We start from the raw sequence: 24436 nt of genomic DNA on the forward strand, positions 1-24436 counted from the left end.
CCTTACCTTTGAGCTCTGAACTTGGGGCTGGGGTCATGTCTTCAGGTTCCTTAGAGATTCTTCAGCACAGTGCTCTCCCCATGCTGAATGCTCTGTAAATGACGTTTGGAAAAGAGCACGCGCCCTTCACGGTCAGTAGTGACAGGGTAACACCCTTCAGGCCTCGGGTCACGGTCGGCATGCTGTGCTCCCGGCGGCCGACGCTCCTGGTTGAAGGTGGGGTCTTTGGGGACAGACAGCAACGGGGCTCTGCTGTCGTCGTTTCCGGTCTCAAATCATCGTCTTCGGGGGCAGATGGCAGGGAAGGGCCGCGGCCCTAAATTCGAACTTGGACGTGCTGAACAGCTGGTGCTACTGCTCCAGGCAGAGCAGTGTCAGGGTGACCTCCGAGTGGGGGACCTTCGTGGCTTTGCATCGGAGCATCTGTTTCACTGCCGAAAGGAGAAGCGGGCGGTGTTGCTAACACGGACGTACCCAGGTATTGATAGGACAGGTGAGATGGTGACAAACCGACGCTGCGGCCGGCCGTTCAAAAACAGTTCTTGAGTCTCGGAAACAGAAACATAATTCTCTCTTGGTCCCACCACCTGTCAGCTGTGAGTGGCCATTATTTCATCATTTTGCCATAAAAGATAATAGAATAACGATTTATATCTCACGGCTGATGTTTTAATGTGTCTCTCTGTTATTCTGGGCTGACAGTCTGTGATTACAGGAAACGTTTTCTTGGTGACACCCTGGTAATGACTCGTTAATGGGGGATTAGTCCACGGTTAAATCACATTGAAGCTGCCCAGCGTGGCCTTGCCTTACCGCTCCCTGGCTGGGGTGGGGGGGGTCTATGTGTGCAAGGGGGTGACCTCTCACCCGTCACTCTCCCCCAGTGCGGACGCAGTTCCGGGGACGCTCCCAGTGCAGAGCCACAGCTCAGCACCTCTGTCTAGGTTTGACCTGCGAAGCCCGGCCGTGATCCTGTCCGCATCCTCGGTGCCGACGACGTTTATTAGCTTTAAACAGAGGTGACTGCGCTGGGCTCACGAAATAAAAGAACCACAGAGCCCACAGAGCGGAGGCGCGTTCTCTTCTGTGCCAACGGAGAGCGCCACCGTGCAGCCAGGCGGAGAGGCAGGTGGCTCTGACTCCCCTCTGTTGTCTTTCCCTTAAGGCCACCACCAGGACGACCCCCAGGATGGGCGGGGCGGGACAGGGCCCAGCTGGGGCTCCGTTTGCATAGGATGGAGCGGAAAGGTGACAGGTGGGAAACCTTTTAGGAGCCACCTGAATACCGTCTACTTGGCTTAGGTCCAAAAACAGTCTTGTAAGAAAATGCTGTCGAGGTGATTTTTGTCGTAAAAAGATGTTAGTTGGGCTCTGAACTGGGGATGATTACATAGCGTCTCAAGAAATCTAAGGATCCTGCTTAGTTGAAACAGTTGGTTTGGTGGAACTTCTTAACGGCTGCACAGAAAACAGGGACTAGGGCCGACGTTGGCAAGCTGGGTTGAAGTTTCAGGCGGTGAGTGTTCTGTGGGACGGGTCGGCAGGCGTGTGTGTTTGCGATGACTGGTTCCCACGAGGTGACGGGGGCGTGAAGTCGCTCCTGCCTTCCTTTAGGTGCAGGGCCTGCGGCACATTCCGTGGATGGGAGTGGCTGGGAGCTCCTGGAACAGAACAGCTTCATGAATGAAAAGCCGTGATACCAGCTTCCGACTCCGACGGAGCTCTTCTGCTCCAGCGCCCTAGAAGGAGGTGTGTCCCAGGAGGAGACACGTTTGCGGCATTTTAGGACCTGCAGGACGGTCCATCACCTACGTTCTGGTTTCTGTTTTGCAGTCCTTGTATTTTCACACGTCCTTAAACCACCCTAACATCGTGGCTGTGGTCGAAGTGGTCACCGAGGGCAGGAGGCCGGATGGCTCCCTCCAGGCTTTGTCATGTGGGTTCGGAATTCTTCGCATCTTCGGCAACAAGCTGGAGTCTCCTACCTCAGCTTCCCAGGACAAGCGGTATCTGCCTCGTTTTCTTTATCCTTGGGATTTTCCAGCCTCGTTTTGGGGAGAGTTAACCGCTCATCATCCCCCACACAGAAAGCTTTCCCTTTGTCCACTTGTGTTGTGGTCTGTTCCCAGTGGTGTGTACCCTGGGAGGTCTTTGCTTTGGAGTAGCTGGGTTTGCCATTTCTGAGTAAGCCAGAGAGTTGTCCTTTAGATGGGGGTGAGGCCAGCTCTGGCCCTGGGCGTGGGGGTGGTATAAGGCGGGTGCAGGCTCTCACTTAGTCCTGGGGGGCTTTGGGCCAGGCACCTAGACTCTTGGCTCCGAATTCCCTTGTGTGTGCCTGAGAGAGAACGGTGTGCATCTTGTAAGGCTGCGGGAGTACTAAATATGTTCTCGAGCACGCACCCGGTGAGCAGTGGGCACTCCTCCATACACACTTGGTGCCAGGCCCTGTCCAGGAGCCGCACAGACCACGATGGAGAAGACCGTGTGTCCCCACGCCGGCCGGGGTTGACGCTTATGTTGTCCCTCTGGAGCAGAGCTTCTCAGCCTTGGCGGACTGACGCCTGGGGCTGGATAAGTCTTTGCCGGGGGGCATCCTGTGTGCTGCAGGATCTCTGAGAACATCCCTGGCCTTACCCACTAGATGCCAGAAACCTCCCAGCCTCCTCCCCCCACTTGTGACCATTGGAAATACCTGTGGACGCTACCAAGTATCAGGCAGTCTCACCCCTGGTTGAGAACCAGTGGTCTGGATACACAACCATGGCACTTCCTCAGATGTTGTCTTTGCTGGGACATTTCAGAGTGTTATAAATTTCCCTGGTGTAGTTTTCTAGCACCTGGGTGCGTGGGGGTGGGCTGTCCGTGTGCTGGAAGTGTGTGGCCAGGGGCACGGGGGGGTGTGGGGGGCGCCAGGGGCGTGGGTGGCACAGGGGGGCTGCTGCTTCGCTTGGCCATCTCTCTTCTCTGCGGAAGGTACGATTGTCTGGTGTGTAGAAAGCTCTAGTAGGTGTGGGGCGGTTGGTGAGTTGCGTGCTTTCCTTCTGAGACGTGTGGCTGATGTCTGGTGACTGGAAGCAAGACGCGGAGAGTTGACATGCACCCCCTGGACGTGTCTTGCAGGTTGAAGCTGTACCACGGCACCCCCCGAGCCCTCCTGCACCCGCTTCTCCACGACCCCGTAGAACGTAAGCGACAAGGCGTGGCCCGGCCTGGCCCGCGGTGTTGCCGCGGAAGGTCCTGCCGTCCTCAGCAGCACTGGTTCACCCTGTAACTCTGAGTGCTCTCTGCCCTCAGTCCATCTTGGGATCTTTCTCTGTGGAAACCTGTCAGCTTAGCGGATTTATTTAGTGAATTAGGGCAAAACTTCTCACGGGCCTGGAGTTTGGACACAACTGAAGGAACTCTAACGTGCCAGCCTGAGAGGAGGGCATTGCTTCCTGCGGACGTCCCTGGGACAGCGGCCCCGGAGCCTCCTGGCCACCGGGGCGGCAGCCTTGCCCACCAGACGGGGTAGTTGCTGTCGGTCACCGGCTGCGCGGGCACCAGAGACCTTTCGCCGTGAGGCCCGCTGGTTCCGCTCGGCACGGCATGGCCTTCCAGCTGTGCCTGACCGCAGAGGAGCGTCCCGCGGGGCTTCCCGCCGTCCCCCACGAGGCCCAGCAGCCGTGTGGAGGATGGACAGATGGATGGGGGCGCCTGGCAGAATATCTCCGAGGCCCAGGGTGGGGGTGTGGAGGGGTCAGGTGGTCGGAGGTGGATCCGTTTGGGAGGATGGCTTTTCTTGTCTTAGACTTGTTGCCGGATTCTGTGACAGGAACTTTGAGCCTGCCCCGTGGCCTGAGTTGAAAATCGAACCAATCCCACGCCTTCCACTGCCCACTGAATTTGGCGAAAATTTCATTACAGAGGAGCAATCAGTCCAAAACTTTATTTTATTTTTTAAAGTATTCAAAAAATTTTTTAAATGTTTATTTATTTTTGAGACAGAGAGAGACAGAGCGTGGGTGGGGAGGGGGCAGAGGGAGAGGGAGACACAGAATCTGAAGCAGGCTCCAGGCTGTGAGCTGTCAGCCCAGAGCCCGACACGGGGCTGGAACTCACGGAATGGGAGATCGTGACCTGAACCGAAGTTGGATGCTTAACCCACTGAGCCACCCAGGCGACCTAAGATATTTTTTTAAAAGTTTACTTATTTTAGAGAGAGGGTGAGAGAGAGAGAGCTCATGTACATCCATGTGTGTGAGCGAGCAGGGGAGGGGCAGAGAGAGAGAATCCCAAGCAGCCTCTGTGGTGTCAGTGCAGAGCCCGACTCGGGGCTCTAACTCGCGAGGAACCCTGAGATCATGATGTGAGCTGAAATCAAGAGTTGGATGCCTAACCGGCTGAGCCACTCAGGTGCCCCTTAAACTTAATTTTATTGATAGAAATTGACTTTTAGGTTATTTCTTAATTGAGTCTAATCATTACTTTGCTGGCATTTTGTGTCCTGGAGCATCCTTAGGATCAGGACTTTTTTTTTTTTTTTTTTTAAACGTTTTTTATTTATTTTTGGGGCAGAGAGAGACAGAGCATGAACGGGGGAGGGGCAGAGAGAGAGGGAGACACAGAATCGGAAACAGGCTCCAGGCTCCGAGCCATCAGCCCAGAGCCCGACCCGGGGCTCGAACTCCCGGACCGCGAGATCGTGACCTGGCTGAGGTCGGACGCTTCACCGACTGCGCCACCCAGGCGCCCCTTTTTTTTTTTTTTTTAATTTAATTTTAAATAGGCTCCATGCCCAACGGTGGGGCTCGAATCATGATCCTGAGATCAAGAGTCACATGCTCCATCGACTGAGCCAGCCGGGCGTCCCAGGATCAGGACCTTTAGACGGATGTGCACAGCCAGCGGCTTGTCCTGGGGCAGCAGTGGAAGGTTGTGTGCTGGGAGCTGAGAGCATGAGGGTCACCTTCTCGTGGGCGTTTCCCGAAATGTACCGATTTCTTGCTCGAATGGGCAACACATTCACATGATTGAGAATTAAAACAGCATAAAAAAGTTTAAAAAGGTCCAGTGAGGCCTTCCCCCGCTGCTCTGCTCCCTCCCTTGCACCCCTAGGTGTCTCTAGGACCCTCGTGTGGGACAGAGGCAAGAGCACATTTCCGGGCTCTCATTTTTGCCTCCTCTTTTCCCCTTGACAGTTTGCCTTAGTGAAGTCTTCCTGTTGGTGCCTGGAGCGCCCCCCATTCTTCCTACGGCCGCGTGCTGTCGTTGAGGTCGCGATCCGTGCTTTACTGCGTGGTCCTGCGAGCCAACCTTGGGGGACCCAGGGAACAGAGTTTGGGAACGTTACTGGTGTGGACAGCTGCCGTTTTGCACGCGTGCCCGCACAGCTGGGGGTTGAACTCCCGGAAGCCGGGGTGCTGGGTCTGAGGACTAGTTTGTAACATTTCTCCTGATTTCCCTCCATGGAGGCCCGGCCAGCGTCTTTCCAACCAGCCATACGGAGAGTGCCTTTCAGGGCATTTAAATCTTAAAGTAGGCAGCAGACCCTGTGTCTGTGGTGGTTAGGTATTAAATATATAGTTTTCGTTCATTTCGTTTTCTAACGAATGCAGTAGGTCATATTTAGCTCATTTCTTATGAAATCGTGTAGCACATTGTAGTAGGTGCTAAGGCTCCTGTCAGTGGAAGAAATCAAGTCCCAGCAAGACTTTTTTGGGGGGCTGTGTAGAGGGGCTGTCTCTGGTCCGTCTCAACTCCAGGGCCCTGTGGTTCTGGGCGCCGCCCTTCCTTGAGCCTCAGTTTCTGTTGATGCTGTTCCCTCCATCTTCCCGAGCTCTGTGTCTGAACCCTTTTTAGCCGTCGCGTTCTCCAGGATGCTCTCCCTCTTCGCTTTCCCTGGTCCGCTATCTGCTGTCCACACCTACCTGGGGTTCAGTCCCGTTCTCCCTTGTGCTGCAGGTATCGCGGTGTTTGTGTCTTGGTCTGTCCTTGAGGGCTGGGCTCTATCTCAGAGGCTGCTGCTCCCAGGTCCCAGTCCTGCTGCTCCGTGGGCTCGATGATGCAGGTGCTGAGTGGGGAGGGAGGCAGGCTGGGGCCCAGGGTGCCTTCTGGACCCCTGGTGATAATGGGGACCGGGCGGTTTCTGGACTTCGTGACTCGGTGGGGAGGGGTGAGCAGGAGGGATTTTGTTGTGTTGCATTAAAAACGAGTATCTGGGAGGGCGCCTGAGTGGCCCAGTCGGTTAAGCGTCCAACTTCCGCTCAGGTCATGATCTCACGGTTCGTAAGTTCGAGCCCCACATCGGGCTCTCTGCTGTCAGCACAGAGCCCGCTTCTGATCCTCTGACCCCCTTTTCTGCCTGCTTGTGGCATGCATGGTCTTTCTCAGAAATAAACAAACATTAAAAAAAAAAAAAGCAGGTATGTGTGTTTGTAGTTTCACCAGAGAGTTCTTAAGGATCAATTCTTTTTGCTTTTTAGGCTGAACAGAGCATTTCCCCTGCCTTCATGGAAAAATGCGTTTCCTGCTTGCGGTGTTTCTTTCTTAGATGCTCAGTTTATCGACTGGTTTGACCCAAAGGGCCTTTGGTCACAGCTGTCACATGGGTGTTTTCTCCCCCAGAAAACAAGCATATGACCCTCATGGAGAGCTGCAGCCTGCAGTACATGCTGAGGCCACACCCGCTCCTGGAGCCCGTGTTCCATCTTCTTCCCGAGAACCTTCTGGTGTCTGGTCTGCAGCACATTCCTGGCCTCCTTCCCGCCCACGGAGAAAAGGGTAAGGGCTGCTCGTCTCTCTCCATTTGGTGTGTCTGTATTATTGACGGCTGATGGCTAGACCTCATAGGAATTGGGCTCTACAGAGGGGTCTGGGTGTGGCTAGGCACCCTCAGCAAGTGGCCTGGTAGAGGTGGTGGTGGGAGAGGGAAGGGGGGAGGGGGGAGGGGGAGGTGGTGATGTGGGGCGAGGGGGAAGGACAGGGACGGGGGGTGGGGGGGAAGGAGGGGATGAGAGGGAGGAGGAGGGAGGGGCAATGCCCTGTCTGCCTGTCATCCCTTCCGAGCGGTGTCTCGTGTCCCTCAAATCACTTCTGTTTTCTTTCCTGGGGAAACGCTTTCGTAAGACATGTAGTTCACATCTTTATGACCAAGGTCAGGAAAACCACTTGCTAGATCTCTCGGCCTTCCTGGACGCCCCTGTCCGTGGCTCGATTATTAATTACTTTTAAATTGTAGTGAAATAGACACGACACAGAATTTACTATTCTGACCCTCTTCAAGTGTGCAGTTCGGTAGCGTTAAGCACATTCTCGTGGTTGTGCAGCCGCCACCACCACCATCCACATCCAGAACCTTCTCATCGGCCCAACCTGAAGCCCTGTCCCCACTAAATACACACTCCCCCTATCCCCTCCCCCAGCCCCTGGCCACCACCGTTCTTTCTGTCCCTGAATTTGACTCCTCTAAGGTCTTCCTAGAAGTGGAATCATCAGGATTCCACTTCTGTGACCAGCTTATTTCGCTTGGCATCGTGTCCTCAAGGGTCATCGTGTTGAATCACATTTTGGGATTTCCTTCCCTTTTTAAGGCTGAATAATATTCCATTGCACGGATGGACCACGTTGTGTTCGTCCATTTACCTTTGGATGGACACCTGGGTCGTTCCACCTTTTGGCTGTTGTGCCTAATGCTGTTATGAACGTGGTGTGCAGTGGCTTGGTAATCTTTGAACGCTGGAATCCACGTGGAAGCCTCAGGACTCCGTCTTGGCGTGATTTAGAAGTAGGTTCTCCAGCGGTGGATTTGGGACAACCCCTTCATGCCTCGGAGATCACTGCAGAGATGTGCTCTGCTCTGGGGTCCTGCTGACGGGCCTTGACCTGGGCCTCATGCTCCTTCTGGGTACTTCCAGGGGCTTTTAGTCCGGCTGCGTGAGGAATCCAGGAGAAGGGACCACCCCAGTTCTTTCCCGCCCGCATGGCGGAACCTCTTGTCCTGGGTGGTCTGGCTCCTTGTTCTGGCCCAGGGAGAGCAGGATGGGGCATGAGTGTGAGTTGTGATGTGCCGAGTTTTGACTTAGAACAGCGACTCTCAAGAACCCAAAGAAAAGGTGTAGTTCAGCTCCAGTATGAGAATGTTTCCAGTAACGGTGTCCCTGCACGTGGCTTGGTGTTCGGGTCCGTGCTGGGATGCAGACGTTGTTATCTGAGTTCATGAGTTTCTTGGATGGGTCCGTGGGGGTCATCTCATCACGAGGTCACTGTTTTTCCTGAGAAGAGATAACGATGCGTGAAAAACGATAAATTAACTATGAACAGAAGCAAGTCCTAGGACTGGTCCCGGCTTTGGGTCTGCCGTGGCTCACTGAGCTTCAACCCCCCCACCCCCCAGCCCCATATGGGAAGTCTTACCGCCCTCTGTAATCCTCTTGTGTCCCCTCGAGAGGGAGGAGGGGACAGACAGGGAGACAGAGAAAATGCCACAGGGTCTCTGCTGTCGAGATTGAAAGCAACGTGACAACCTGTGTCTGGCTCGGAGACCCTGGCCCCGTCGGTCACGGAGGGCCCTGTAAGTGCCGCTGTGCCGTGTACTGATGTCAAGAACCTAGGTGCACACCTGCCGTAGAGTCCCTTACGGAAGTCTTACCCGACCTGGGGTTCTGGGAAAGCAGCCTTTCGTCGGGGCCCGAGGCGGCTCCATCACTTTGAGACTCGCCAGCGGGTGTCAGCAGAGCTGCAGGGAAAACCTGGCAATACCCACAGCTCATCGGGGGCCTGTGTCTGTGTCACTACGGCTGGGGCAAGAGGGCAGCTCCGACGGCCCCGGGTCTGTTCTCAGTATCTCGTGGCAGTCCGAGGGGTCGGGGGGCCGCTACAGAGTCCTCCAAGGTCGTGTCTTCTGAAGGGATCTGAACCCCAGTGGCTTCCCATTTGCCCCCTTCATGTGGGCAGCCAGCTGGTCACTGGGGCACTTACCGGATGCAGGCGGTGCCTGTGAAATTGCAAAACTGATGACAGTTTAGGTTGTTGTTTTCGTAAAAATTTATTTATTTTGAGAGAGAGAGAGAGAGAGAGAGAGAACGCTTGTACACAAGTGAGTGAGGGAGGGACAGAGAGAGGGAGAGAGAGAGTCCTGAGCAGTCTCCACGCTGTCAGCACAGAGCCCAATCTCGAGCCACAGGGCTCGATCTCGTGACCCTGAGGCCATGACCTGACCTGAGATCGAGAGTCCGATGCTTACCCAACTGAGCCCCCCGGGTGCCTCTGTGTCATATTTAAAAACCAATGACCAGGATGGGGTGCCTGGGTGGCTCAGTTGGTGGAGCGTCCAACTTCGGCTCAGGTCATGATCTCCCGGTCTGTGAGTTCGAGCCCCGCGTCGGGCTCTGTGCTGACAGCTCGGAGCCTGGAGCCTGCTTCGGATTCTGTCTGTCTCTCTCTCTCTGCCCCTCCTGCTCATGCTCTGTCTCTCTCTCTCTGCCAAAAATAAATAACATTAAAAAAATTAAAAAAATAAAAAATAAAAACCAATGACCAGGGACTGTGGCGTGGAGCCTGAATATGCTTGGGTGGGCAGGCAGGCACATTCCCCCTTCTCGGGGAGAAAGGACCAGAATGCAGCTTCTCACCAAGGCCCCCAGTGACCACCTGAGACTCTGAGAAAGGAAACCCGTTGTGCTCAGCCTTCGCCTCACGTGCAGGATGCCAGGTTGAAAATCTAGCTCACGGCCTTGCGGCCCTCAGCTTGCGTCCTGACAGCGGTTACGGTCTGTGTTATAAATCCTGCCCAGGGTCTTCTGGGCTTTTGTGACTCAGTCTTGGAAAAGGGTTTCTTTGCTGGGTGACGTTTTATCTCCCTGAAAGGGCCAAGGCAGGGACTGGGACCGGCTTCCGTGGTGGAATTCACGTGCAGTTTGCAGCTGGTCTGACCTTATTTTGCTGTCATGGGGGGACGTGGATATTTGTTTGCTTGGGAAATGCCACGGTACAGGAGGATTGAGACTTGTTTAATGGAAATTTTTATTAAGGTCATTCCAGATTCACATGTGGTTTTAACAGATAATGCAGGGAGAGTCCGTGTGTCCTTTGCCCAGTTTGCCCCAAATTGTCGCACGACGTCACGACCAGGATATGGCGACACAGTCAGCGACCTTCTCCCCATTTCCCTAGTTTGACTCCCCCCTTTGTGTGAGGACTGACTTTTGAAGAGTGGTTTTCAGCCTGGGAGGGACTGGAAACGACAGGTCTTAATTGTGGTTGTTCTGGTGGCTCCTCGTCACTCCCCGGAAGAAAGGCAGGCCTTCCCTTCGAGGGACGCTTCCAGAATCTGTGCAGATTAGCAGGTGCTGTCGGTCTGTCGTCTCTTCTCTGCAACTAGGAAATCCATGCAGCCTCCCTCGCTCTGTCTTCTGTTCTTTGCTTGGTTCTGACCTTTCCCTTGCTTCTGTGTGACAGGCCTGGACAGCCGCATCAGCACCAGGGTGACTGTTCACGTGCCCCTGAAAGCTGCCGCTTGCAAGGAGAGCCCCCACACCCTGGCTTCGAGCGAGTCTCTGCCCTGGGGCTCCTTGGCCTGCTCTCGTGGCCGCAGAGCTGTGAGCCGGTCACGGGTCCGGTGCCGTGTGGCTGCCTCTCTCGGCGTGGGAGGTGGTCTCTGGAGATGGGTTTGGGAGAGGGCTCGGGTCGCTCGTCCGGCCCTGGAGCAGATGCAGAGCTTTGCATAAAGTGGCTGAGTGCAGTGGAAGCTGGTCATCAATGTAAGCGGGAAGCCCGTTTTCTAGAACTGGGCCCGAAGGCCACGGGCCCATGCCAGGACGGAATGGAGTCCCGAGCGAGGCTTCCTCGCCAGGTGCTCAGGGAGGTGTGGGGGTCCTGGGCCCACGTCCCATGGTGCTTCTAGCCGGAGGAAAGCGGAGGGCCTCCCGCTCCCCCCACACCCAGCCAGCTGCCACCACGGCAGCGTCTGGAGCAGAGCACTTGACCATGGACCTCTGCCAGGGGCTCAGTGGGAGTGAGCTGTGACTCGGCGGCATCTGGGCGGGGGGGGGGGGGCGGGGCCTCCGGGGAGACCTGTGTGGAGGTCACAGAGGTGGTCCGGATGCCGTGAGTCCCGGGAATGTGTGCGTGGCAGGGAGGCCGAGGAAGACTGCCGCTGAGGTGTCCCTGCTGCGTGCGCGTCCCCCATGGCCGTCCTCACAGTGAGCCTTCGTCCTCCCTGACCCGCAGACCAGTGGCTCTCTGACCCCTTCATCCGCTCTGAACACCCGCTTTGGTGATCTGCCTCCCACCTTTCCGTCCTCACTGCCTTCCTCCTTCGTCCCTCCCTTTGGTTTCACTGAGTGGCCGCTCTGTACTGGGAAGGCCCTGCCCCGCCCTCCTGCGTGTCCGCTCCTGTAGACATGCCCCGCAAGCGGCCTTTTCCCGCGGACCCTCCCTCGGCTGCCACATGGTGGCCCGCTCTGGTTGGTGTCCCCACTCAGGAATGCCCTGAGGTGCTCCTTAAGGATGCACCGCCCCCTGACCTGCTGATGGTGCATTTCAGCAGACGGCATCCAGGCACCTCAGCGGCTGCGGGGTTCTTCTCCCAGGCTCCCAGACCACTCAGATCCTTGTGAGGAGGGGATTCGGCTTCTGGATTGCCCCATGTGAGCGCGGGGCGCGGGTGGGCAGGGGTGGTGCCAGCAGAGCAGGCTCCTGCCCTGTGTGAGCTCCAGTTTTAACACGACAAAGGTAGTCTTCCTTCCGGCCTCAGTCCCCAGGGAACCGCCCCAGAGAAAGCTACCGCCCCCAGCGTGGTGTGCACCTTTATACCTTTTCTGGCCACCGATGCTCTGGTTTGTCTGGGATTCAGGAAGGCTCACTGGGTGCATCTGTGTGCACAGGCCCTGAGCAGGGGTGAGGGCACGGCGCGTGCCTCTTAGTGGAGTGCTCGTGTCTTGGGTGGATTTCAGCAGGGGCAGACCCCACGCCTCACCACGGCCATCGGAGGCAGCAGGTGTTGTAGAAGCGCCACGTCTCAGCCTCCTTTCTTCCCGTTGCCTCTCTTGCAGCGCTGTTCGTGTGGTAGGGTGCGTTCTGATGAATCCAGTATCCTTCCAGGAGAGCTGTGTCCCCGGGAGGTTGTGGACCCTGTTGGGACCTCGTGGGGAGCTCCTTGGGCACCTGAGGGTGTTTCCAAGCACCTCCCCAAAGGATGTCACTAGGAGGGAATTCTTGCTTGTTCAGCACCTGTAACCCCCATTTTCTCGGCAGTGCGTGTGTGGGAATCCCTGAGGGAAATGGGTCTGTTTCCCATAGGAGCAGTGCTATTTTGGGGAAATAGATTTATACCCAAAGGCTTGGCAACAGACACATGAAAGCTAGGCCCAGTTACAGAGCATGAGGGCCAAGAGCTGCCCCCTGGGGAGGTCGGCTCTGCGGAGGCTCCATCCATCCTGGCCGCTGAGGTGGGTGGGGCACTGAGCAAGTACATACAGACGGTGGTGTTGGAGCCGTCCAGTGGGGCCGACAGACCTTGGTGAGCGTGGCTCCACTCCTGGCCGTGGGGTGAGCCCTGAGTTTCCTAACCTCTCCCAGTCTCTGCTGCTGCGTTTTCTCCATAAAATGGGGGACATTCTTGGGACCTGTCCCGGAGATGCCTTTGGGAGCAGATGACTGGGCTGGTGGAGCCCAGTGCCAAGGACTTGGAAAGGGCTCAGCCCAGGACCTCTTGTCCTTTCTCCATGGGACACTGTCCTCTGCTGTGGCCGCCCTGGGGCTACCTTCTGTGGTACAGCATCCAGGGAGGCCTGCTTTGCTGAGAGCCCTTCTCTGGAGCCTGTGCCTTTCACAAGACATGGCCCGGGGACAGCTTGCCGGACGCCAGCCAGCCCTGCCTCCCGGGTCCTTCAGGCTCTAGAAGGTTCTATGTGGCCAGTGCAGATACGGCTCTTCAGCCTGGTGTCCTGATGGAAGAGGTGTCCTTCCTCCCTCCTCCCCCCCTTCTGTGCCTGGGACGCTCTTCCTCACTGTGAGACCAGGGTCATGGCTCTTATTTTTTTTTTTTTAATTTATTTTTAACGTTTATATATTTTTGAGAGAGAGAGAGAGCGCGAGCGAGCATGAGCGGGGGAGGGGCAGTGTGAGGGAGGCACAGAATCTGAATCAGGCTCCAGGCTCTGAGCTGTCAGCACAGAGCCTGACAACGGGGCTTGAACTCATGAACTGTGAGATTGTGACCTGAGTCGAAGTTGGACACTCAACCGACTGAGCCACCTAGGCGCCCCGGGTCATGGCTCTTCTTGTTGTCGCTGATGGCTCTTGTCATGGGGAGGCTGTGCAGAGCCTGCTTCCTGCCGGACCGGGTCCTTTCCGGAAGCGCTGGGCCCTGCCCCCTTCCTAACACCCGGGGCTCGCCCCCGCTGCCGCGCTGTCACCCCTAGAGCTGTGGTACCAGAAGGACTCATCCCAGGGGAGATCTGTCTGGGAAATGGCCCGCGCCCCCCACCGATTTAGTTCATTTCAGTTTACGTACGTGGGCGATTGGCGAGGGGGAGCGGGTTCGCCGCGGGATGGGCTGTGGCGGCAGCACACAGCGTGAGTCTGTCCGTCCGTCTGTGCTGCCGGCCCGTCTCTGCAAGGGCTGGCTTCAGCCAGCGCCCCAAGTTCTGCCTGAGTCCACTGCTCCCAGCACTCCCCGCCCTGGTTACTCACGGATTCTGCATTTGCGAATCCACTCGTTCCCTGAAGTCCTCACGGTACTTGCCTGGCCCTTCGTGGACGTGTGCTCAGCAGCTTGAGTATTTGAGTCTCCCTCATGCACGTTCCTGTGAGTGGGGTGGCCTCGGGCCAGTCACTTAGCTGTCCCAGCCCCGTTTGCCTTTGTAAGATAAAGAGAAGAGACTCTTCCCGGGATGAGCCGTGCTGAGGCTTTAAGATGACAGTCTGGGAGATACGTACACATATGTGTGCGCCCTTTCCCAGGAGCCCGTGACTCCGAGCTCGTGGCTCCTCTCCAGGGCACAGCGTTGACGTATTAGCTCGGTCCCCGCAGCGCCGTCCTGCGGTGGGCGCTGTCACCTTGCTTTCGCAGCTGAGGAGGCTGAGGATTAGAACTGGGGTTCACACCCGGGCCCCGGCCCCGGAGTGCACGTAACCTCCCCGCTACCCTCCCTGGTTCCAGAAGGCGCACAGTTCATTCTGACTGCCGGGAAGACGCACGGGCCCTCCCCGGCGGGCGGTGGCGTCGGCCCAGGGAAATGGAGACCCCGCCGCCAGCCTGTCCTCTTCCTCTGACGGGCCCTGGTTTGTTGACCGTCCCCTGTGCTTCGCAGGGCCCAGCCCGTCCCCGTCTGCTGCGTCTCGGATGTGGCTCCGCGCCTGCTCTGGTCTGCTGTGGCCTGCTGGTGGCCTGCTGGTGGCCGGCCTGTCCTTGGTCTGTTGTCGCCGTCGCGGTGTTACGTTGGGCCCTGGAGCTGTTGTGTCGCTGCCGGTGTGCCTCTCCACCCTGTTCTTCTGTCTCCTGCTCCCCGGAGCCTCCTGTACTTCTGCCTTCCTGCCGAGCCACTTGGCTGTCGTGCTCTGAGCGACCACTGCACGCGTGGCTCTGTCCTGGCTGTGATGCCCCTGGTCCTGGGCCAAGGTTTTGCATTTGGTTGCAGCCTGCAGACAGTGGGCTGTCTTTCCACGGTCAGTGGTGCTTTTGGAACCCCGGAAGGACCTGTGGCCCGGGGGCTGCCCAGGAGTAGCTCGGGGAGAAGCGGGTCGTGGTGGGCGGGCCCCGGGGCTTCCCCTTTGTGTTTCTGCAGAAACAAGGCTTAGCACTTGGGAGAGGCGGGCACCGAGGCATGTTATTCTCCGCACCTAGAAGGTGACCGGCAGGCTGTGTCGTGCGGTGTGGCTGCTCCCTTCCTCCCTGCCCGCGGGCCGTGTCGTGCAGGGTGACGGCGACCTTCTTCATTGCTGGCACAGGATCATCAGGCGGGAGGGCGCTGGGCACAGCTGGTTGTCCCCCCGCCCCAGGGTGCCTCGGGCCAGTGACCAGAGCCCAGGTCGGGGGCAGGGGGAAGTGGTCCCACTGCATTAAGGCCAGTAGTGGGGGGTCTCACCGGGAGCTTGAGGGCCACTGTGCCCCCTTGGAGCCCTCAAGACTGGCCCCTGTCTCTGGCCAGCTGTGTTGGCCGACAGTTCAGCCACAGTCAAGAGCGGAGGGATTGTTCGGTGACCCGCGAAGGAGTTGCTTGTGTCTCCAGGCAGCATGCGTGTGCGGGCAACGTGTTCCTTCTGGTGACTGTGGGAGAAGGGCGCCGGCCGTGTGCTGAGGGTGCCACCAGGGCCGCTAGAGGACTGAGCCTATTTGCCCACCGTGTGGGCGAGTGACTAACGTGCCCTTGCTCTCTACTTGATGGGAAGCATGGAGCCTATAAAAAGAACGAGATAGCAGACTCGCTTTTACGTTGTCCTCCTTTTCCTCAACTTCCTGCTGCGTCTGCGTGCTCGCTTCCCGGTCTGCGTCGCCGCTGGTGCTCTGCTCGTTCACCTGCGCCATCGGCCCGGGTCTGACTGGCCAGGGATCGGTCCCGGCTCCTCCTTTCTCTGCCTCCGGAGGGCCGTGGCCTCCCTGCCTTGTCTTCTTTGAAATCCTGCGTGAGCAATCCCGTGTGGCCCGTCGGCCTGTGTGGGGGGAGGCCCTGGGGCTGTGGTTTCTGCTCCTCGGGGCCAGGCTGTGCAAACATGCGGTTCTTCCTCCTCTGACGGAAGGTCTCCATTCAGGATATGCCTCAGACACTTGCTGGACCATTTCGAGAAAGGTTGGACTCTAAAGAAAAATTGTGGGAAAGTCGATATGGCATGAGATTTGCCACGTGAGCAGCTTAAAACGTGCACTTTTGTGGCATTAAGTACATTCACGTTGCCGTGTACCCACCCCCGCCATCCACGGCCAGAACTTCCTTGTCTACACTCTCCACCCCCACCCCCTAGCCCCTGGCGCCCACCCTTCTGCGTTCTGTCTCTGACTTTGACTGTTTCTGGTACTTTGCGTGACTGGAATCACCCAGGATTCGCCCTTTTTGTGACTGTCTTATTTCATTTAGCATAACATCTTCAAGGGTCATCCGCGTGTCAGAATTTCCTTCCCTCTGAAGGCTGGAGAATATTCCACGTGTGGGTCGACCACGTTTTTCTTATCCGTTCATCTGCTGTGGGACACTGGGTTATTTTTACCTTCTGGCCATTGTGAGTAATTATACCTGCACTTTTAATGGGTTCTGACTCATCAACCGACCAGCTTCAGAGGCTCCTTTTTAAGTTACAAAGGAATGCAGAAAATTTCTCAGAAGCATCAAATCTGATGCGTGTTTGTGACGGGGAAGGTGTAGAAAAACCGTAAAGAAGGAAATGGAATAATCTGCGATTACTGCCCCCAGGTATCTGTGTCCTTGTACGTGCATAGATTTTTAAGAAAAACTGGCACTAAAGGGTCTGATGCACAATTTTATGTGGATTATTTTCACCTACGATGCTATGATTGCTTTTCAGTCATTAAGTAATCCTTGGCGATATGAGTTCATTCTCATTTTAAATGGACACACAGTAGTTTACTCAGCATCCCCCGCTAGTGAGTGGTAGGTAGTTTCTTATTTTTTTTCTGTTATAAATCAGGTTTCATGAGTATTCTCGCACATAAAGCTTTGCTTCTACATTTGATTAATTTTGCTGAATAGGATGAAAAAGTGGAATCACCGAGGCCGAAGGTGGCTGTGGATATTTTTAAGGGTCTTGGTACACGCGGGGGCAGTGACGGGGTCCCTCTGGCTGTGCTGATTGACCTTCCGCAGGACGTCGGGGGGATCTCACTGCGCTCTCCTCCGCCAGTCTCACATCGATTGTTTTCGTTCTCTGACTTCGGAATTGGCTCTGAAAGTCTGACTTTGCACCTTAATTCCTGCTCGTAGGAGCTCGGGAAGAGACAAAGAGGGCGGCAGGGCAGGAAGATCGAATGCAGGGATTGGGGCCATGGTGCCAGAGCCTGGGCTGCGGGCTCGTGGGGAAGCAGTGGGCTTGGCCTTTGTCCTGCTGCCCTGGTCTTTGCGCCACAGCCCAGAGGGGAGGGCTCTGCACAGATCTGACCGCGCCCCTCGAGGCCGAGGGTTTATGCACCTGTTCTGAGCCGGGCACCGAGCTAGATGCCAGGATCCACCGTCCCCTTCTGTCCTCACGGAGCTCCTAGTCTGGGGCTGCTTCCCGACCGGGACGGGGGCTCTTGCCTGGTGGTGCCAGCCTAGGCAGTGTTTTTGCTTGTTGCCTTAATGTGCTCGTGAGTATTTCTGCATGTTTCCAAATGGTTCAAGGTAAATGTACAAAAATAAGAAACGGCATCGTTGGCTGGGTTCTCGCTAGAGAGGAAGTCAGTGACAAAGGGAAACCAAACCGAAAGGAACAGATGTTAGCCTGCATTCTGTAGTCTGCGTTCTTTGGATTGCTGAATTATAAAACGTGTGTCTGGAGGAGGGTGGAGGGAGAAATTGGGCTGTAAATGAAATCTGGGTTTGTTGAATCAGCTTGGTGTCTCCGTGTGAACGGAGGTGGGTTCTGATTCGGTCTGAGTGCCGTGCCCGTGGTCTCTCCTCTGCCCGGAGGGCGGGCACCACGGCCTGGCCCTCAGTGGGGGAGAGCCCTGGACCCCCTCGTGGCCTCCCCGCGGATACTCTACACGAGCCCCCTCATTGTTTCAGGGGACGCCCTCAGAAAGCCTCGCCTTCAGAAGTCTGTCACGTGGGACTTGGATGATTTGTTCTTCACGCTCTATCCTTCCCTGGAGAAATTTGAGGAAGAGCTTCTGGAACTCCTCGTCAGTGATCGCTTCCGGGAGGTATTGTCTTCCATCAGGGAACTTCGTCTGATCAGAGACGCGGGCAGGGCAGGGCAGAGATGGGGGTGCTGCCGGCCTCTGATGCCACCAGGGTGGACGGCTCAGCCCCTGATGACACGGTCCCGTGTGCTCCCTCTTTGTGGCTGAAGAGGGACATCTAGCCTGTCGTCTTAACTTCGGTGTGACAAAGGTGTTGTTACCGTAAGCTGCTAACCTTGGTTTTGTTATATCTTAAAACAGTCTTCATTTAAAAATAAATTAAACCTCCAAATGAGCATAGGGAAACCAGTAAAACATTCTGCACTTACAAAGGCCGTTTTCGAGATTCTTGGCTCATTCCAAGGAGAAGGCTAGAAATCTGTCATTTTACCCCAGTGGAGCCGTGTTCTGTGAACGGGGCTTCCTCTCACAGTGTCCAGTTCCACCTGCCCGTGTGACACGTTCCCATCAACTCCGGGCAGTCACGGGCCATAGCTCGTCCCTACGGTGACCTTTGGACACGTAGCTCACGTTCCTGGAGATTCTGTGTCCAGACCCTCACGTGGCTCCTCTCAGGCTTCAGGTCTCTGTGCGAACCCAGCTGTCCTGACCGGCCACCTGAGCGTGCTGCTGAGGCCGCGGCCCCTCCCGCCCCCTGGCTCATTTCTCCGGGTGCCTGGCCCTCCCCGAGAGCACCCGGTCTCCTTACCTGTCCGCTCCTCTGTCGTCGTCCCCTCGGTGGGGTATTTGCACCCGGAGGACAGGGACTTGGCCGGTTCGCCGCTGCAGCCGAGGTGCGTCACACCGTGCCGTCCTGTCACGGACCTTCAGTCTTCACGTGCCGTGACGGTGGGTGATGCCACCAGCGGGTGCCCCCCCCGGCACTCTGTGGCAGTACGGCACGCACGGGTGAGACGGACTCTGTGCTCACTACCCGTTCTCGAAAAGGCAGCTCCCTGTGATGTGTCGTATGACACGGAAACGCAAGCAGAGAACAGGGTGGAACCATAGCAGCGCACATTTTCTTGCTGTGGTTCCCGCTGTGTTCTTGCCGCTCAGAGTGGATTGCGTGAGGGGGGAGCTGCTTTAGGAGCATCAGCATTGAATTCTATGTGTTCCCATAAAAAGCACTTTCTCATGTGGTTTACTGCTTTGTATTTTTGTTCCTACCCAACTGGTAGCTGGTCTCTCTTACCTCCATCGCTTTATTTTCGTTACTCATAGGCTGAGTTTAGGTCTGTTCAGCTTGATTAATGGGCAGTGAAGAAAACTTGAAAATTCAGGGGCCGTTCTGCAACGATCACACAATTTAATAAACAGTGATAGCCTGGAGGACTATCCTTGCTCATTTGTTAAAGTGCCTGTACATTTTTTGTTAAGATGAAACACTTTAATATCCAGCGATCACTTTGGGGCAGTGTCCATGTTTATTGGTTTATGACTTCCCACGTAAACATGCTCCCTGTTCCTGCTGCCCCCTGTGCCCAAGTCTCCGGTGTCTGAGTGTCGGGGAGGGCGGAGGCGCCTCGGGGGCGGTGGGCTCCTGCACCCTGGGGCCTGGGGTCCCTGCTTGCTTGTTTGGTGCGCCTTGAGAATTGAGCTCTGCCATGGAAGCCTGAGCAAGAGTTCAACGATTCGGGCGTCTCTGGGGAGGTGATGTCGGGGTGCATTGCTCCCAGAAGGCTGTCCTTGTGAGAAAAGCTGCAACTACCTAGAAAATGGCCTGGGGCCAGTAGTTCCGATGGCCTTATTTGCCTGCCATTTGCCTGGACTCCTGTTCACTCAGCACCATCTGATCTGCAGACTCCTGCCACTTCTGTTGAACGTTCTTCTCTCTGCTTGCCCCTCCCCCGGGAGCTTCTGCCCGCCCGCGCAGGGACTTACTCTGTCTCCTGCGTGCTTTCCTAGGAGGGCATTCCGCGGGACGGCGGCACGCTGGAGATCCTGGAGCGGCGCCTGTGCGTGGGTGTGCACAACGGTCTGGGCTTCGTGCAGAGGCCGCAGGTCGTGGTGCTGGTGCCCGAGATGGACGTGGCCTTGACGCGCTCTGCCAGTTTCAGCAGGAAAGTTGGCTCTTCTTCAAAGGCCAGGTATTCTTCCCGGGGACGTGAGGTCTGGTCCTGCGGAGGTAGGAGGGATGAGTGTGCATGTAACCCGGGATCAGAGCGAGATGCAATTTGTTTTTGCATGAGAAGTGTGCACCGTCCGCCTGGGGTTCTTCCTGGCTGACTTTGTTTTGTCTTGGCGACTTGTACCCATCAGGAGCAGACCTCAGTGTTACCAGCTTGGGAAAATCCTGATTTGTGCTATTAGAGATGCCTCCTGCTCTGGCTGCTTAGGGTCTGAGGAGACCCTGGCACGCTTTCCCCCAGCTGTGCCTGTGATCCATTTCTCCCATGATGGAGAACCAGCAGGCAGGACGGTCTGCATCCCGTTGAGTCCTGTACCTCCCAGGTCAGAACCTGAGACCTCTCCGAGGAGTGCCGCGTGGGAATCCGGGCAGAGGCGGGCGCCCTGGAGGACGAGCCTCCCTGGAGACCCGGCCGTACAGTTCCGTCCTCCTCACATACGCTCTGGCAATTTGGAAATTGTTGTTTAGGTGTTGACTGAGGCACCTGAAAAGGCTCTGATTTGGGAACTGCCTTGGGGGCCGGACACACAGAAGAGCCCAGTGGCCTTGCTGGGAGGGGGGGACTCTGCACCAGCAGCGCCCGGCGCCCAGGTGGGTGCAGGGCAGCGGGGCACAGCCTGACGTGCCTCTGCCCTGTTCTTGACCCAGCTCTGGAAACCAGGCTCTAGTTTTGAGAAGCCGCCTCCGACTCCGTGAGCTGGTCCGTCACCCTGCGTTCGCCATCGTCTTTCAGCTGGAGTACGTGTTCAACAGCCCTTCAGGGGCAGACGGCAAGGTGAGAACCCGGCCCTGGGCTCCGTGCCCCAAGAGTCAACAAAGTCGCCACTAATGTTGTTTCTGTTAAGAGCAGCGTAATATTAGCAGTGTGGGTGACAGGTGTAGATTGTGATCGTGAGCCTAGAAAACACTTCTCCCTAGTGATCGCTTTGTCACTGTCATTTCCCGTCTCTGTGGTGATAGGACGCTCTGCCAGCCGGTGGTGATAAAGAGTGCAACAGGTGGGCATGACCACAGCGTTAATTCACAATTACCAGATTGATACTTATTTTGGAAACTGAGTTCATCTTAATGTATTTTTCATATGACATTAAGTGTAGTAAAGCTTGAATCTGGACAAGTGATAAATGTCTTACAGTGACTTGATAATGTGCTTATCTCATAACTAAGAGCAAGGATTTGTAGGGTTCAGTTGGAAGAAATACAGTTGACCCTTGAGCAACACAGGATCCACTTTTAACAGGTGTTTTTTGGTAAATACAGTCGAGTACTGTAAGTGTATTTTTTTCTTAAGATTTTCTGTTTTTTGTTACGATTTTCTTAATGACATTTTTTTTTCTCCAGCCGATTTTACTGTAAGAATACAGCATATAATACGTACCCATACAAAACATGTGTTAATCGACTGTTTGTTATTGTTAAGGCTTTTGGTCAGCTGTAGGCTTTTAGCAGTTATGTTTTTGGAGAGTCAAAAGTTCCACGCAGGTTTTTGACCATGTGGGGGTCGGTACCCACACCCCTGCCTTATTCAGAGGTCACGGTATAGCATATAGACATCATTTACATCATGGAGGTCGATTCTTTGGAAAACCCAAATCATGCCACACTTAAGATTCCGGTTTCCGTTTGAAAAAGCGAGTTATCAATTTAACAAGTAGGTCAAAAACAAAACCAGGATGACCGGGTACCTTCCATGGTGGCCGGTCTGAGGAGCGGGACTGAGCACGGCCCCCGGGGTGCGCCTTAGGAAGGGGAGCGGGGTGCTGAGCGGAGGGGCGGTTGTATCTTCTCATGTTCTCTGGCAGCAGTGAGCTGACCTCTCTGCCATCCACACCTCAGATCAGCATAATCGCGAGCCCTGATCAGGTGAGCAAATCTGGAGGCGGGTGTTGTGATTGTAGCTGGACACACGGTCACACTGTGTCCTTCCCAGGTCTGCTTTTCTTTATTTATTACCAGGAACTGTATCTAAGATGCAGCCGTGTGTGAGCGTGCCTGGCTGCCTGGGGTGGGCATCCTGGGCCTGGGTGGGGGGGTTCTGCGGGGAGGGAGGGCCTTCTGGGGCTGGAACCCCAGAGCTGCCCTTGGGAGGACGTGGGTGGCGGTGGGAGACGCGGCGCCCTCCGTGTCCCATTTACGTAGATGGTGTCCCGCCAGAACGTTGACTGTGGTCATACCACGTAATGATGTAACATATAGTGTCGCATACAGTGTCAATTTGCTTGCGATTACAGAGCACCTAAGCAGAAAGGGATGTGTCTCACGTGACACTTTATTATTCTGTTAACTCGTCATGGAAATGCTTAACCCGTGGCAGGTGGTGGGGTGTGGGGCGGGGGGCGGGGGGGGGGGAGGGGACAGGCCGCAGCCAGCTCACCCTGGGACCCTCTCTGGGCCGTCGTGGGGCACACTCTTCACTTGCGTTCCACCTGTAGGTCTCCCCTTCCTTCCCTGAGTTAGAGCTTCGTATGGCGGATGCTTCAGACACGAACTGAGGCAGACGGTGAACAGTGAAATGAACCGGGTGGCCCAGTGGTGTCACACCTGTGTGCACTGCCCTCTGCTGTCTGGACTGACTCCCACAGTCCGTTTTGATTTATTTTCAAGCAAAATCCAGTCACGATCTGCTTTCATTACTGTGAACGTCGTGGCACGTACGTTTCTTTTCTTCCTTTAACCCTTTCGTTGTGGAAGATTTCAAATACAATGGCAGAGAGAAGCCTGTGGCGGACCCAGAAGTTACCTGCTCACGGCCAGACGCGTAGGTTCCAGACAGCCCATCGCTGCCTCTCTGAACGGTTCGGTACGTGTCTCCCAACGGTGGGGCTTAAAAACACCGCTGCAAAACCGTCGACGCGCCTAAACGCCTACCGCGGGTTTCTCCAGTATCACCCGATCGATGCCCAGGCAGCCCGCGTGCACGTTCTTCGCCTCCTTTCCTGAATCGGAACTGGCAGAGCCAGAAAGCTAACTGTACTTTTCTTTGGAAAACGGTTTCTGAAGCAGGTCTTCCTGCACGACTGGGGCAGCCATGGTCGTCTCCCTCACGGATGCTGCCTTTCGTGCTGCGACCTGTTGTCAGGATGGCCTGGCCGCGTCCCTCAACCCCGTGTTCTGTTACTCCTCCCGCTTTGGACTGGGAGCTACGGGCCTCAGTCTCCTGAGGCCCTTTGTGAGACGGGTCACTTTTACCTGGTTTATCCGGGTGGGGAGACACCATCCGGGCTGGAGTGTGTCCAGCTTACACCCAGTCGTCACCTGTGTCTGAGAGAAGTTTTTGGTCCTGAGCGTTTTGTTCGGTCACTAAAAACAATCTAGAGAAACGGTTTTGAGAAGACACGCCCCTTGGTGGCGGTCCGCTGTGGGGCTTTCACATCTTGTGTTTAGCCAGCACAGCTGAAGCCTGGGTGGTTTGTCTTGGGCTGGCGGTGAAGAGCCGGAGGGGTACTTGTTCCCACCAGACAGCTTCCTTCCCGGGAATTTGAGTGCGTGGGGACAGTGTGCCCGCACGGGGCGGCGCGTTTTGGAACGCTGGCAGCTGCGGGAGTGTGGGCTCCATCAGCGTTTGCCGAGAAAGCAGACTTCCCAGGGCCTGAGAGGCAGACACAGAACGAAGGCAGCCGTAAAAACAATCGGGCCCAAGGTCCTCTGCTGCGTTTTTATGTCAGAAGTGCCAGCCCCCACGGGCTGCCAGGGATCAAAACAGCCCTTCTTTTTGGAGTCACATGGCAGAATACCTCCCGGACGTCTAGAAGGGGAAGGTGAGCTGGTCTGTTATTTACGTGTTTGCTGGTATTCTCTGGACAAGACAAGTCCCTGTAACAAAGATCTGGGTGCTCGCCAGGTGCCTGGGATTCCTCAGAGCCGAACGTTTTGACGATCTGTATCGGGCGTGTGCGAATCATGCCTTGATTTATTCTGAAATGATGTGAATTTGCACTTGTAGAACTTGGAAATAGAGGCGTCTTGAGGGTTTCCTGGAAATGTTTCAGGATAACCTGGCTCGTCCCTTTCAGTGAGCCGGGTGTCCCAGCGTCACCATGGCGCCCTCCATATGGCGTAGCCACACCTCCACCTGCTCAACCTGGGCCTCTGCCCTCCATCTGCCCAGAGTGCCCACTGTGTGTTTGGGGGGGCAGGGAGGGGTGCCCGCCGAGTGCGCCCTGTGTGTGCGGCGGAGGGGGAGGTGGGCGGGGGGAGCGCTGAATGAGAGGGGATCTGCTGCCGGCTCTTCTGTTTTGTCCTGAATGTTGGGGTTCCCTCGGGGCTTTAAGAAAGATATCCACTCACTTATCTTTTGGAAATTGTTTGTTTGGTTTGTCTTTTTAAAAAATATTTCATTGAGAAATTCACAAGGCCTAAAAGAATTTTAAAGTGTACAGTTTAGTGGTATTCTGACTTTTATTTTTTAATGTCTTTTTCCTCTTGTAGTAAAAATACACAACATAAACTTGGCCATCTTCACTGGTTTTAAGCGCTGTGGTTTGGTGGCATTA

At 55.8% G+C, this 24436-nt stretch overlaps 1 protein-coding gene across 1 annotated transcript in view; it reads left to right on the plus strand.

Annotated features, from left to right (window-relative positions):
* NPHP4 (nephrocystin 4) overlaps nt 1-24436 on the plus strand; it is a 110246-nt gene that overhangs the window by 22515 nt on the left and 63295 nt on the right. The window contains exons 5-10 of the mRNA XM_047084097.1: nt 1834-2006; nt 3121-3185; nt 6607-6762; nt 17697-17833; nt 19721-19902; nt 20592-20718. Of these exons, the coding sequence (XP_046940053.1) occupies nt 1834-2006; nt 3121-3185; nt 6607-6762; nt 17697-17833; nt 19721-19902; nt 20592-20718 (840 nt within the window). The remainder of the gene's footprint in view (nt 1-1833; nt 2007-3120; nt 3186-6606; nt 6763-17696; nt 17834-19720; nt 19903-20591; nt 20719-24436) is intronic.

Source organism: Lynx rufus, unplaced genomic scaffold (genome assembly GCF_022079265.1).
Source record: "Lynx rufus isolate CCGP_SWC_20201006 ecotype Redwood Valley unplaced genomic scaffold, mLynRuf1.p SCAF_2, whole genome shotgun sequence".
Lineage (NCBI taxonomy): Eukaryota > Metazoa > Chordata > Mammalia > Carnivora > Felidae > Lynx > Lynx rufus.